Here is a 13,754-nt window from a genome sequence, read left to right on the forward strand (position 1 = left end):
AATATAGCAGCATTGATTGAAAAGCCAGCACATCAAGATGCTCCATGAGGAATGGGTTCTATGAACACAAGTGACCTGTAAGTTTGGGAAATGAACACTGTTGCCATGTCCCCATGCCCCTCCATTGCCCATTCTTCCCCAGAGTCACCACACTTAGTCACATACGTATTAAAGATGGGCTATCCTCTATGAAAGAACTTGTTTAACTTCATTTAAACTACAGTTTCCCACACTTACTTGACCACCAAACCTTTTCTATGTAACACATTTCAGGAAACGCTGACATAGAGAATTCCAAACTCGATACTACTAGCCTGGGTTTTATACAAAGACAGTATCATGGGCTGAGGTTTAAGTTATTTAGAAATGGCAAGGGGCCCCTTATAGCATTACCCCTGCAGAGAAGAAGTAACTCCAGCTATCTCCAGTGGGCCTACCGTGCTGTTCAGGTCAGGAGCTCCTCATGAGAGCTTAGACCATGGGCGCAGAATGTGGATCTCTAGTGAAGTCTACAGGCTCCCCGAGAAGGGAGACACATTACCAACCCAGGGGCCACAAGTACACGTGCCTGCAGAAGCCTAAGCACAACGTACGGACCAAGTGCCCACACGTGTCTCACGTGACTGGGAATTGGGACAGACTGAAGAATGCTTGCTGCTGCCAGCACCTTGTTGCCAGATCCTACGGTTTTTCAAAGGAGTCTGGAAACAGATTTCTATTTGAAGTCCGTGGATTTTTAAGTGTTGGAATATGTCTGTATCTCTATCTATATATCCATACCTGGTTTTTTTTTTTTTTACTATGGGCCAATAGTTTGTGATTTTTTGCATTACATTTTATTTCTCACGCCTATTTACTTTTCCCAAACATGAATTTGTAGAGGATGCAAGACAGTTAAAAACTATTTCCAGTTATTTGTATATTTAAATATGACCTAAAAGCATCTAAAAATGTGGTAATTAGAAAAATGTGTCTTAGCAGCTGTTTACTGGCAGCTACTCTAATTGACACAGAAATTAGCTTTTCTCACGTTTCTTTTCTTTTCTGTTTCTTTTCTTTGAGAAATTTTCATAGGCCATCAAGGTTTTCATAAAAAAAAAAAAAAATCCAGGGGAGACTGGGTGGCTCAGTTGGCTAAGTGTCCGACTTTTGATCTCAGCTCAGGTTTTGATCTCAGGGTCATGAGTTCAAACCCCACATTGGGCTCCACACTGGGAATGGAGCCCACTTAAAAAAAAAAAAATCCAGCAGGGTACACGGGGTAAGCTGTTGGAGGACCTAAAAGCCAATTCCAGCTAGGCCACAGTTTGTATGTATGACAGGACCAGGTGGAACCATTGGTGGATGCCCAAATGTGTTTTCTCTCACTCTACCACTGCACTTTCGTGCATACTGTTCTCTCTCTCTGGAATGTTCTTCCCTTTTCTTCACCTGGCTAGGTCATTCTGATTCTTCCAGATTCAACCTGCGCACGTGGATGCATTTGACAAATTCCTACCTCTCACCTTGGGTCAGGAGGCCCTGCTCTGTCCTTTCATGTCCCTGTCAAGACTCTTATTTTTCACTGTCTGTTAAAACAACTGTCTCCCCAAACACACAGTTTCTTCATATACTTTGCTTTTGAATCCCCAGTGTCCAGGACATAGCAGGTACCCCTGCCCAGGACATAGCAGGTACTCTTAGTGTATTTTTTAGTAGTAAATAGATATATTTGTAAAATAAGAGTGAAACACATGATTTCAAAGGTCCCATCCAGTTATAAAATATTATCAAAAGTCCTTCATTTACCTCTATTGGCCTCCCAAGGAAATTCTTCTCTGTCATCTTATAATGGTAGAAGTCACCTTTATGCTTATAAGAAACATTGATATCCATGTTCAAGTGGAGTTGTTTAATCACGAGTGAATATTCTGTCAGGCCCTCGATGGCATTAATTGTATCCTATCAACAATCAGCAAGGCACAAAAATAGGTTTAGCTCATTTATATATTCCCTGTGTTTACAAATACCCTTTTTTATGAGAGCATGGGGATGCAGGCTGAAACTCCAGCTGAGGGAGGGAAATTGGTGAAGGGCCCCCAGGTGGAGATGAGAGGAAGGTCTCTTCCTCCCCAGCAAGGATGCTGCTGTTGGCGGGAAGAGGAAGGAAGTGTGGCCTCAGGGCCAGGTGCTCCACGCATCCCGAGTGCGTGACCCAGGCAGGTCACTCTACAGAATGCCTCCAACTCCGTGCATGACTCTCTCCTTTTTATCCTAAGTTTCACTTCAAATAACTCCACAGTGAGCCATCAATAAGCTCTCCCTCCCCATAATTCTGTTTTAATTTTCTCCTTCTGTCCACTGTAATGTAAGATTTCTGGAGGCAAGTCTTTCTTGGCATCCATTACATTTTGTAGGTACACATGGTAGCTGTTGAACAAGTATTTGTTGAAGGAATAAATTGGTGAACTTTATTTTTCTAGGAATAAATGGATGAACTTTATTTTTCTAGGTTTCATCTTCCTCATCTATAAAATTGGTAAGTATGACTAGCTCAGAGATGTCAAATATGTGGCTACCCCGTCTGCCTGTGTCCATGGCATGCTCATCAATGGGACACTCTTCCTTGCTAAGCCTACACCCGTCTCCAAGATGAAACCCATTTGCCTCCCCAGATTAGATAATCTCTGAAGTAATCTTGACGGACCCCTCTAACTCTAAATTTTGTCATCATCCAAACATCCAAGGAACAGAGAAGATGCCAATATTTGAGCTAAACTTTGAATGCAGATGTATATTCTTCAACTAAAATAGTTCTAACATAGAATGAGTTTACATTGGTAGCTAGATAAACTATAACGATCAGCATTTCTCTCACTTTTTATTTATTTTGGGGGGAGGGAATATCAGTACTTTTGTCCACATGGTTATTACGTAGGATGTCATGGAATTGCTGATAGCCTTGCTAGCCCTTCATGATCATTAAGAATCATAAAGGAAGTACTGGATTTAGAGTTAGGAGATGTGAGTTTTGACTTTGGCTCTGCCACTAACTCCATGAATGAACCTCCCGGGACTGACTTCCTTCTTTAAGAAGGCTATCAATGCAGATAATCTCTAAGGGTCCTTTGATTCTAGTCATTGATTCCTATCTATGGTATGCTTATTTGGTGGACAAAAGCATGGAGGTCAGAATGAGTGTGGACCGTGCAGTGGCGGGGGGCGGCGGGGAGAGGACAAATTTCATGAGGATAAAACAAGACAAAGAAATGTTACCTGGGTTGAATAGAAGCCACCTCCATACCTCTGCTCTTCAGATAGCCATTTGATGACTGGGTTAACATAATTTATGTCTTTCAAGCTCAGACTGGTGAGCAAAGCATAGGCAGTGGTTTCTACCATATGTGCTGTACCAGAGTTAGGGGCAGATCTGTCTTGCTGTTGAAGATCGTCTTTCCAAAAACGATAAATGACTGGGTCACCTGAACATCAACAAATCACATTCATTAATATAATTTAAAAATGTGAATCTGACATAATTCTAGCAGGTTTCTAGAAGTTTCTTCTGGTAGTGACCTTTTGAGGTCTAGAAGCTTCTTACTTGTTTGTAAGAAGAACTTCCTCAAGGGGACCAATACAAAATAAGATCCCTTAATACAGTGCTGTTTGTCTTGACTTGAAAGGGTCATCTCGGAGAGTCCATGTGTACTTGGGAAGAGCAGTATAGCAGAGTGAGAAGTGCAATAAACTGGTAACTAGTACACCCAGGTTCTGCTCTCTACTCCACTAGGAACTGACCATGTCAATTTGGATAAATTCTTTTAGTCCTGTGGGCCTAATTTTCTAAAACCTAAAGTGTATGTAGTACTTTTTTCCTTGCAGTGAAACTCAGATGAGATACTAAATGTAACTTTTAATCCACCAGAAAGCACCATACACAGAGAAAGGCTTACTGTTATTATCAACACTATGAGATAAATTGGAGAACTTTTCTCCCTAACAGAAAAAAAAAATCTATGTCCTAGAAATTATGAGATCATGCCCAAAGCCTTAGTTCAGTCTTTTATGATCTCTTCTCAATGTAAAGCACTAAAGATAATTTCATATATGCAACACTTTTCATAAACTAGGTTCTAAATTATATTTGTTATTGCTCTAGTAATTTAAACTTGTCACTTTACATCCTTTTTTAAATAGAGTATCTTTAAAAAAAACAGTAAGGTGTACTTGGAAATCATTTTGGAAGATTAGTCAAGATTTTAATGTATCTGTTTACAATTCATAATTATGTTATTTGCATGACTTTGGACAATGTTTCCCCTCCCTCTCAGAAATTCAGATTTGCTACATTTAGAATGAAAAATTTGGTTTTTGAAGATACTTGCAGCTCAAACATTATCTGAATCATTAAGACCTCTTCTTAAATTCTATGATTTTATGATCCCCATCTTCTAAGACCCAAGACACTTCTTTTGCGTTATTTTAAAAGCACTGTACAAGTGGTTTTGAGGTTGTCATTTTTATTTTATTTTATTTTTTTTAAGATTCAGTCATTTTTAAATGATGACAGAAATCAAATCTTGTGGATAGTGGTACACTTCATGTTACATTATTATTAAGCTTTTAGAAAACCTCAGCCAGGAGAGGGCTCAGAAGTGTCCAACCATGCCCGTGCTGGTTTAGGAACACGTGGTAATTAACAAAAAAAAAAAAAAAAAAAAAAAAGGAACACTGGCCAGTGATCACTGCTATCCTCTTTCTATTTCTTTACTCCTGACCCATAGGAAGTGGTATCTTTATTTTTCAAAATGAAATACCCATATAGCCAACCCAATACAGGATAAGCCAGAGGGTAAAGTGCAATAAACTGGCAATGAGTACACCTCTCTCTGCTAAAAATCCTCCAATACCTTCCCTTTTCACTTGAAGTGGAAGTTAAAGGTTTAGGCTTCCCCTGGCCCCCACAGCACCTGGATGTGAATGAGACACAGGCACCTCTTGGTCTGGGCAGAGGCAGACCCAATCCAGGGTGCCTGGCTAGGGGAATTCACAGGCTGGATTTCAGCCTCAGTTCACTGGCCGGGTTGGGAGCTGTGCACATTGCACAACTGTATACAGGAGTCTTGCGGAGCTCCTGTGATGACCTCCAAGGCTGTATATGACCTCCCTCCCTCCCTCACCCTCTCCTTCCCTGGCCTCCCCATCATCTCACTCTTCTCCAGCCACACTGGCCTCCTTGCCATTCTTGGAGCTCCAGGCACCCTCCTGCCTCAGGCATATGCACACACTGCTTCTCCACCAGGAACATCCTTCAGATAGCCACAGCTTGCTTCCTCACCTTCTTCAGGTCTTGATTCAAGTACTAGCTTCTCAGGGAGGCTTATATTACAACCTCCTCCTTCTCCCTGTCTCCCTCCCCTGCTTCATTTTTCTTCATATCAGTCATCGCCAACCTAGTCACTATATGGAATATTTTACTTACCATGTTTGTGTCTCCATAACTGGAATGTAAGTTCTACGAGGACCTGGATTTTTTTTTTCTTTTGGTGTGTTGCTTTATCTCTAGAACCTGTAGCAGTGTCTGGTATGTAGGAGGTACTCAGTGAATAACAGCACTTACTATATTGTATTATGATGATTTGTTCCTTTAGGGCAGGCATTGTGTCTTACTCAACTTTGCATGCCCTAACCTCCTTCCCAGAATTAGCAGACTTTATATGCTTAGTAAACACTTGCCGAATAAATGTACGAAACAAGTCATACCTTTAACCAAAGCCTTTTTCTTCAGGGCTGAGACAATTGAATGAAACTGTGGGTGACTTTTATCTCCCAGGGAAAGAGCATAAGCAGAAATGGCCAGTGTAAAGGTGCTCTGGGCTGAGAGGGTATTTTCAAGCAGAAAGGTGTCAGCTTTAGTGAGAGCCATGCTGATTTTCTGGAAACAAGAGCAAAAGATATCTAGGTTTGTCAAGCCTCAACCTATCAACTGATGAGAACTACCCCGGGGTGGCACCATCCTGGGGCAGGCAAGATGAAGCGTAGAGAGTAATGACCTAATGGAAGTGGATGGGGTCTCCCTGAAGCAAATCCCTCTGGGAGAAGGAGCAGAGTACAATCTCAGAAGGGAAAATGTGCTTGTCCAAACTGGGTCAAGCTTTTTGCCCCTTAGTTCTCATCTGTTGAGGTTTTTCCCTTTAGTTTCTGTTTCCCATATCAGATGTAGTCTCTGGGAAGAAGAAGCATAGACACAGCTTTCATCACGTCCCCCCCTCGGCATAGCTGGGACAGACTGACATTTTCAAAATGAATTTTACTAAATAAAACCATAAATAGCAGGAAAAGAACCAAGCTGCCAGAGCGCTTTTTGATCCTAAGAATTCCTGGGAAAATTGTCTCTATTACTTTGTCCTGAGACAACTGAAGTATTTATTTTGGATAAGTGCACGAGGACAAAGTCTGGTGCACTGCTGCAGTCAACTCGCCCAGCTCCTTCTCTCCCGGCTCCACTGTCTCTTGCTCATGTACCACTAGGTGTCAGCTGGTCCTCTAGGGCCCTGGGAACTTGTCCCTTGTTGATTATTTTGTCTTGTTAAGTATAAATAACAATTCTCTTGAAACAAACTAAAAACAGTATTTTGTTTTGTGGTTGAAGTCCTGCAAACCCCCGTGGGTTTTTCCATGTCTTTTCTGTAGGCTGGTTTGAAGGACATGTCTAATAGACTTCTGATTTGTAGGCAGGCGTGTTTGACCTCAGTGTGGGGAAGTGTCTCTTCCCAGATTAGGGAAGCATCCCTGCTACCCCTTGGAGTCTACCACGTTGACTCACTCAGGTGAATCTTCTCCTTACTCCCCTCAGCCTCCAAGCAAGTGAAACGGCACAGCCCAAAGAAGCAAACATGCTATCGTGTTCTTAGTAGTTCCATGATATAAAATGCCTCCACTGTAGGCTAACAGTCACATACACATCGTAACATCACCAGAGACACTGGAAGGAAGCTAGGGACACCACGTCATTTTCTCCTCAGTCACAACTTACTGGTTCTGTCAGCTCCATAGTTTAGTAGCCTGTGACACTGGACGATTAAACCTGCCTTACCCACAGGTCTCAGTTTTTGCAACTGTCAACAAGTAGGTTGGACCAGAGCATCTCTAATATCTATCATAATTCTGAAATCTTTTGATTTGGGAGCTAAATTTATTTTCAAGGCGGCCCCTCCCACTAAATGGTACAGAAACAGATGAGCAGTGTTAGAGGAAGGAAACTCTTACTTACCACTGTGGGGCATATATCAAAAGCCTTTCTAATTCCAATCACTGTAAAGGCTGTAAGATATAAGACATTCTCTTGGGCTTCAATAGGCAAGGTACCCTAAAAATAAGCAATGTTTTAAAAGGAGGGTGAAACGGTGTCCTTAAAGTGAAATGACCTGTTTCTTATCTCCTCCTCTCCCTTCATGCATTCCAGTTGGACTGCTTGCCATTTCTCAGTAAGATCTGGGTCTTCCTCACTTGCATACCTTCCATGCCTTTCTCTCCCTCACCTCCCCACCCTGAAGTTCCACTTCATACCCCTTCACCACAGATTCTCGCCCTCCTTCAAGACCCTGTTAAAATACCACCTCCTCTCTGAAGCACTATTCAGACTCTGTTCTCCCGTATTATTTCCTCTTAGGGCAGTCACATTCCAATGCAATGCTTATATGATCTTCCTAAGTGTCCTCTATTTACCTCTCCAGCTTTATTTCATGCCACTCACCCCCTAGCTCTCTTGGCCCCAGTTATTTGCATGAACCACCCTCTCTCTCCACTTCAAAAGGCCAGGCACGCTCTTTGCTGTCACTTGGAACACTCTTCCTGCCTTCCTCTTACCTAACTCCCAGGATCCTGGACAACTCATTTTTTTCAATTCCCCCATACTAGGTTAGATCCCCCACTTTTGATGAAATTATATTTCCCTTTTCTTAACATGCATCGCGCACTTGAAATTACTTTTTTTTTTATTTTATTTTATTTTTTTTTTATTTTTATTTATTATTTTTTTTTATTCTTATGTTAATCCCCATACATTACATCATTAGTTTTAGATGAAGTGTTCCATGATTCATTGTTTGTGCATAACACCCAGTGCTCCATGCAGAACGTGCCCTCCTCAGTACCCACCACCAGGCTAACCCATCCTCCCACCCCCCTCCCCTCTAGAACCCTGTTTGTTTTTCAGAGTCCATCGTCTCTCATGGTTCGTCTACCCCTCCGATTTCCCCCGCTTCATTCTTCCCCTCCTGCTACCTTCTTCTTCTTCTTTTTTTTTTTTTTCTTAACATATATTGCGTTATTTGTTTCAGAGGTACAGATCTGAGATTCAACAGTCTTGCAAAATTCACAGCGCTTACCAGAGCACATACCCTCCCCAGTGTCTATCACCCAGTCACCCCATCCTTCCCACCCCACCCCCCACTCCAGCAACCCTCAGTTTGTTTCCTGAGATTAAGAATTCCTCATATCAGTGAGATCATATGATACTTGTCTTTCTCTGATTGACTTATTTCACTCAACATAATACCCTCCAGTTCCATCCACGTCGTTGCAAATGGCAAGATCTCGTTCCTTTTGATGGCTGCATAATATTCCATTGTATATATATACCAGATCTTCTTTATCCATTCATCTGTTGATGGACATCTTGGCTCTTTCCACAGTTTGGCTATTGTGGACATTGCTGCTATAAACATCGGGGTGCACGTACCCCTTCGGATCCCTACTTTTGTATCTTTGGGGTAAATACCCAGTAGGCGCACTTGAAATTACTTACTGACATCTGACTTCTCTGCTAGATCATAAGCTCTATGGCCTCAGTGACCACACTTGTTTTGTTCACTCTTGTGTCTCTACCATGTAGCACTTAGTACACATTCAGTAAGTATTTCTTGTATACGTAAATGAACACATACAATTATATGTAGATTAGAGTTGGTAGTATGTATAGCCCACTTTCCCTACCAGTGTGTGAGCTTTGTGGTAGTCCATCCTTCCCACACTTCCTCCCTGATTGTGCTCAAAATAGACCCTTTCATGTATTAGGTGCTCAGTGAATGGTTGTTGAATAAATACAGACAGATGGATGGATGGATATGTGGGCATCTTAAGAAAAAAAAATGTTGTAGTATTTTATTCTTCAAATCGCACCTGGATAATGTCAGTTGCCCTCTGTTTCTTGTGGGAGTCCTAATCTGCTATTGGTGCAGCAGAGGACCATATGAGTTCCCTGTTACCCAGGGAGCCATTTATGCCTGGGATATCTTGCCAGAAAGGGATTGGATTAGGGCAGGCAAAAAACCAAAACAAACAAACAAAGAAACAAAAAACACTGTTGCGTTTTAAAGAAACATTCTAAGGAGTAGAAGGGAGTAGGAGATACTGTAATGGTATCTTGGAGAGATACTATAATCCCTTTGTAATTCAAGTTTATAAATAGATTCTAATCTCAAGCAACACTTTGTTGTACAGTTTAATAAAACTGACCCCAATCTCTTTTACTGACAGGATATAAATAGGGTCCCATCTTTCATGACAACACCTTGCAGCCTTGACCTGTAAGAAGGCTCTGAATTTCAGGTATGGCATCTATACCAAGGGTATGTGGACAGATGATACATTTTACCTGTTCTGAGATCTCTAGCACTTACAGCCTGTGGACCACCGGTGCCTGTTACACAAGAGATGTCAAAGGCATCACTCGTCTGACCTATACTGAATTGTGTGAAGAGCAGTGCAAGAAGAACTTTCATATTCTTTGCCTGTACACAACAGGACTTTCTTAAAGGGATACATATATTTTCTTTTCTTCAAACTTCTAAAATAGGATGAGAACAAAACTCAGACTTGTAAATAAAACTGTTGCTAATCTATATATTTGGTTTCCTTACCTGTAATTTTATTGGTTGATAATGGGAGTTTTCCTTGAAAGATCCATTTTCTAGTTGACTATTCTCCACCAGCCACAATAAAGTATTACAAATTGAATTTTGGTTCTGATTTATGTATTTATTTACTTGTCCAAGTACTCTTAAAACAAAAGCTGTTAACCTTTAAGACAAAATCAAATAATTAATATTTAGATGTTCAATCCCTTTGGCTTTCAATTTATGTGTGTTAATAGGATATTTATCCTTTAAAAGAAAATAATATTTTAAATCATACAATTCAAAGTATGTTGTCACCATTTTACAAAGGGAGAGAAGATTTTAGGAAGATCTCCAAAAATGTTTAGTCAACAAATGTGAACAACACATATTTTGTGATTGCAGGATTGCTAACAAGCACACAAACTAAAAACTGATGCCTGATGATTAAAAACAAAATTACTCTAAAGTTAAAGACAATAGTGGTGAAGCAAATAGTTTTGAGTCAGGGCACTGATATATGAACACGAGACCTGGAAGAGTAAAATCTTAAAATTCTAGATTGTAAAATGTGCACAAGCTGTCTAATCTAAAGTCTTGTCTGAGGCCTGAATATCCTTCCCCAACATTCACCAGAGTGTTTACCTCACTTCCTCTTGAGCCAGGCCATTGATGCAGAACTCACTACCTCACAAGGAAGCTTTAACTATCATGATTATGGAGGCTTTCTTGTTTTTGTTTTTTGCTTTTTGAAGCAATTTCAGTCTCTACTAATATCTCTCAAAGAATATCCAAGAGTATCTAATTCATAACCCCACAATGCCTCTTAGCCACCCCCACCCCCACTCCTCTGGTCCCATTCCCGCACTCTCTGAGTACCCAGAGCTACCCACTCTTCAGCCCCTCATTTCTGAGAGTAAGACCACTTGACTCTCCCTCTCACTTAAAATATTTTATTTTCATTTTTCTTTCTAAAATGAACGATATGTTGGGGCACCTGGGTGGCTCAGTCAGTTAAGCGTCTGCCTTCGGCTCAGGTCATGATCCTAGGGTCCGGGGATTGAGACCCACATCAGGCTCCCAGCTCAGTGGAGAGCCTGCTTCTCCCTTTCTTTCTGCCCCTCCCCCCGCTTGTGCTTGCTCGCGTGCTCTTTCTCAAATAAATAAATAAAATCTTTAAAAATAAAATAAAATAAATGATATATTATTTTTTGTACTTTTTCTTTGTACCTTCCTTGTATTTCTCAAAAAAAATATTTCGAAAGTATTCAGGTACTGGCCATTTTCTTCTGTGTATGTTTCTCTCAAGGAACTTGTGGAGTTGGGTTCTAGGACAGTATCCAAATATTTCTGTATTTCTGGCTGAACACCATCCACTCAGTCTTGCCCAGAATTCTCGAGAGGCCCTAGGTGTTTACTGAGAGGCTACTGCATCTTCTTGGGGAGAAGGGGCATTTCGTCCTCTAAGCAGTCCCCAGCTGTTGCCGTGCTGGTTTCGAACCCCTACCCCTCGCATCCTGGTTGGTATCCTCCGGTAGGCATGCTCCAGGGGTCTACATGTCTTTTAAAATGTGCCGCCCACACATGGTTAGACCCACTTCTAAGGTACAATCTGTGGACTTGATAAGTGATTGGATATAGAGCCAAAAGGAAAGGGATGATTCAAACTTGTACAGAGTATTGCTGCCTACAGACTAAGAAAACCCAAACAAAACAAAACAAAAGACTGAATTTGGCATGAATTATGTTTGAAGGGCCTCTGACTCCCCAGATCCCTAGAAATGTGGATTTGGAGCTTAGGAAAGAAGTTAGGCCTTGAGACATCAATTAGGGATTCATCTGTGTAGAAATTACGGAAATCATGGGCAAAGATGAGATTGCACAAGGAGAGACTACAGAAAATAAGAGGGTCAAAGATGAAATCCTGGGGACTCTCAATAGTTACAGGGCATAATCTAAAAGTCAATTATTCCAGATTGTAAGATCCTTAAAAGTGTTTCATATAGTAAAATTTATAAAGCACTTGGAACACTATGTTTTCATTGAGTATTTTGTCAGTGCATGATAGCATTTTTTTTTGAAAACAGATTGCCATGTGGACTTTCAGTTAATTCAGACAGTCTTGCCCTCAAAGCATCAAAAATAAGGAAGTTATTATGCTTCAGTGAGTAAGTCCTTACTGAGCACCTGCTATGTGTCAGGTATATACCAGACACTAGGAATACTTGGGAGTGCCCACGTGGAGCTCACATTCTAGTGGCAAGACAGATAATAAGTGAGATAAGTAAGAATGTTAATGATAAATTTTAAGGAGAAAGGGAAAGTTGGGGAGCAGGATATGAAACGTCGGGATGGGAATGGGATGCAATTTTAGATAGAATGATTAGTAGAGGCCTCATTTAGAAGGTGACTTTTGGTAAAGACCTGAGGGAGGTAAGGGAACTAGCCACTGATACCTGAAGAGCATTTCAGACAGAGGGAACATGAGTGCAAAGGCCCTCAAGTGGAAGCATGCCCGGTATGTTCAAGGAACATTGAAGAGGTCAGTAGGGCTTGAGTGGAAGGAAAGAGAATAGTAGGGGATGCAGTTGAGGTGAGATGAAGCCAGACCATGAAGGGCCTTGCAGTTCACAATAAGTTTGGTTTTTACCCTGGGTAAGATGGGAAGCTCCCAAATGGTTCTGAGTGACGTGACCTAACTTATGTTTTAACAGGGTCACTCCAGCTGCTATGTTCAGTATAGACAAAGAGGGGGAAGGGCTGAAGATGAAAGAGCAGAGGAGGCTAGTACAATAATCCAGATAAGACATGGGAGTGGCTTGGGCCAGGATGGCATGGTGCGTTGGTAAGAAGTAGTCAAGTTTAGGACACATTTTGAAGGTACAGCCAGAAGTATTTGCTAGGTCTGATGTGACTTGTAAGAGAAAGAGGGCAATGAAGGATAACTAGACTTTTATCCTGAGCAACTGGATGAATGGAATTTCCATTAAGATTCCTTAATTAATCAACTATTTTATGAAAATGCAAATCAAACCTTCTACTTACCAGGTGCTAGCACTTCCACCCTTCCACATGCTGTAAGAATAGTCAACATTTCTGTAGGACATGATGCTCACCAACCCTAAGAGGCACCAGAAAAAGAACATAGTGCTTCACTGACCTTCATTTCTACACAAAGAGTGCTTTATTAGCTCCTGGGAATGGTAAACTTCCTTTGGTGTTGGGCAGCAAGCATGTGCTCTGTGGCCAACGTTACACTTCTCAAAAGAAGTATATGAATCATGAATCACTTGAATTGGGAATTATCAAGTAGAACATTCTGAGCTCATTCAAGAGGGAAGGAAGTGCTCTGTAGGGGTTGGAATGCAGGTGTCTTGTCTCTCATCCAGGCATTTTGGTAAGTTAAGCCAAAATGCTACAGAAAATAGTATTTATTTATATAGTTGTGTCTATCTCACAATTTTCTTTTTGCAGAAATGCTTTTACAATTACGCTTTTGTATAATTTATAAGAACTTAAATATTAGTTTAATTGCACCATTAGTTTAAAAATCACAACACTTTTAGGTACAATATGTAAAATAGATTTTCTTTTACCTTCTTTTAGTTTTTTCTTCAGGTTCTGTTTTTCAGTTAATGAATTAGTAGAAAAAATGTTCCAATTATTTCCTGCTTCCAGGTAGTGAAAAACATAGAATACTGGGACAATGCTCATCAGTTCTGCCTCTGCATTCCCTTTGGGGAGGTGGGTAAGAATGTCAATGCCTTTCTGACTCAGAACTGCATACATGACCTCACCTATAAGCAGTCCTGTAACAAACAAACAAAAAAATCAAGGTAGACACAATCAATTTCTATCAACTTCTGAGTAATAGTA

At 40.9% G+C, this 13,754-nt stretch overlaps 1 protein-coding gene across 1 annotated transcript in view; it reads right to left on the reverse strand.

The window, feature by feature from the left end:
- Positions 1 to 13,754, reverse strand: part of C5 (complement C5) — a 92,045-nt gene that overhangs the window by 20,482 nt on the left and 57,809 nt on the right. Inside the window, exons 24-30 of the mRNA XM_021691140.1 lie at positions 13,475 to 13,687; positions 12,924 to 12,999; positions 9,903 to 10,062; positions 7,253 to 7,348; positions 5,743 to 5,914; positions 3,256 to 3,461; positions 1,789 to 1,941 (exon numbers count right to left, since the gene is read on the reverse strand). Coding sequence (XP_021546815.1) covers positions 1,789 to 1,941; positions 3,256 to 3,461; positions 5,743 to 5,914; positions 7,253 to 7,348; positions 9,903 to 10,062; positions 12,924 to 12,999; positions 13,475 to 13,687 — 1,076 coding nt within the window. The remainder of the gene's footprint in view (positions 1 to 1,788; positions 1,942 to 3,255; positions 3,462 to 5,742; positions 5,915 to 7,252; positions 7,349 to 9,902; positions 10,063 to 12,923; positions 13,000 to 13,474; positions 13,688 to 13,754) is intronic.

This window comes from Neomonachus schauinslandi, chromosome 13, assembly GCF_002201575.2.
Source record: "Neomonachus schauinslandi chromosome 13, ASM220157v2, whole genome shotgun sequence".
NCBI lineage: Eukaryota > Metazoa > Chordata > Mammalia > Carnivora > Phocidae > Neomonachus > Neomonachus schauinslandi.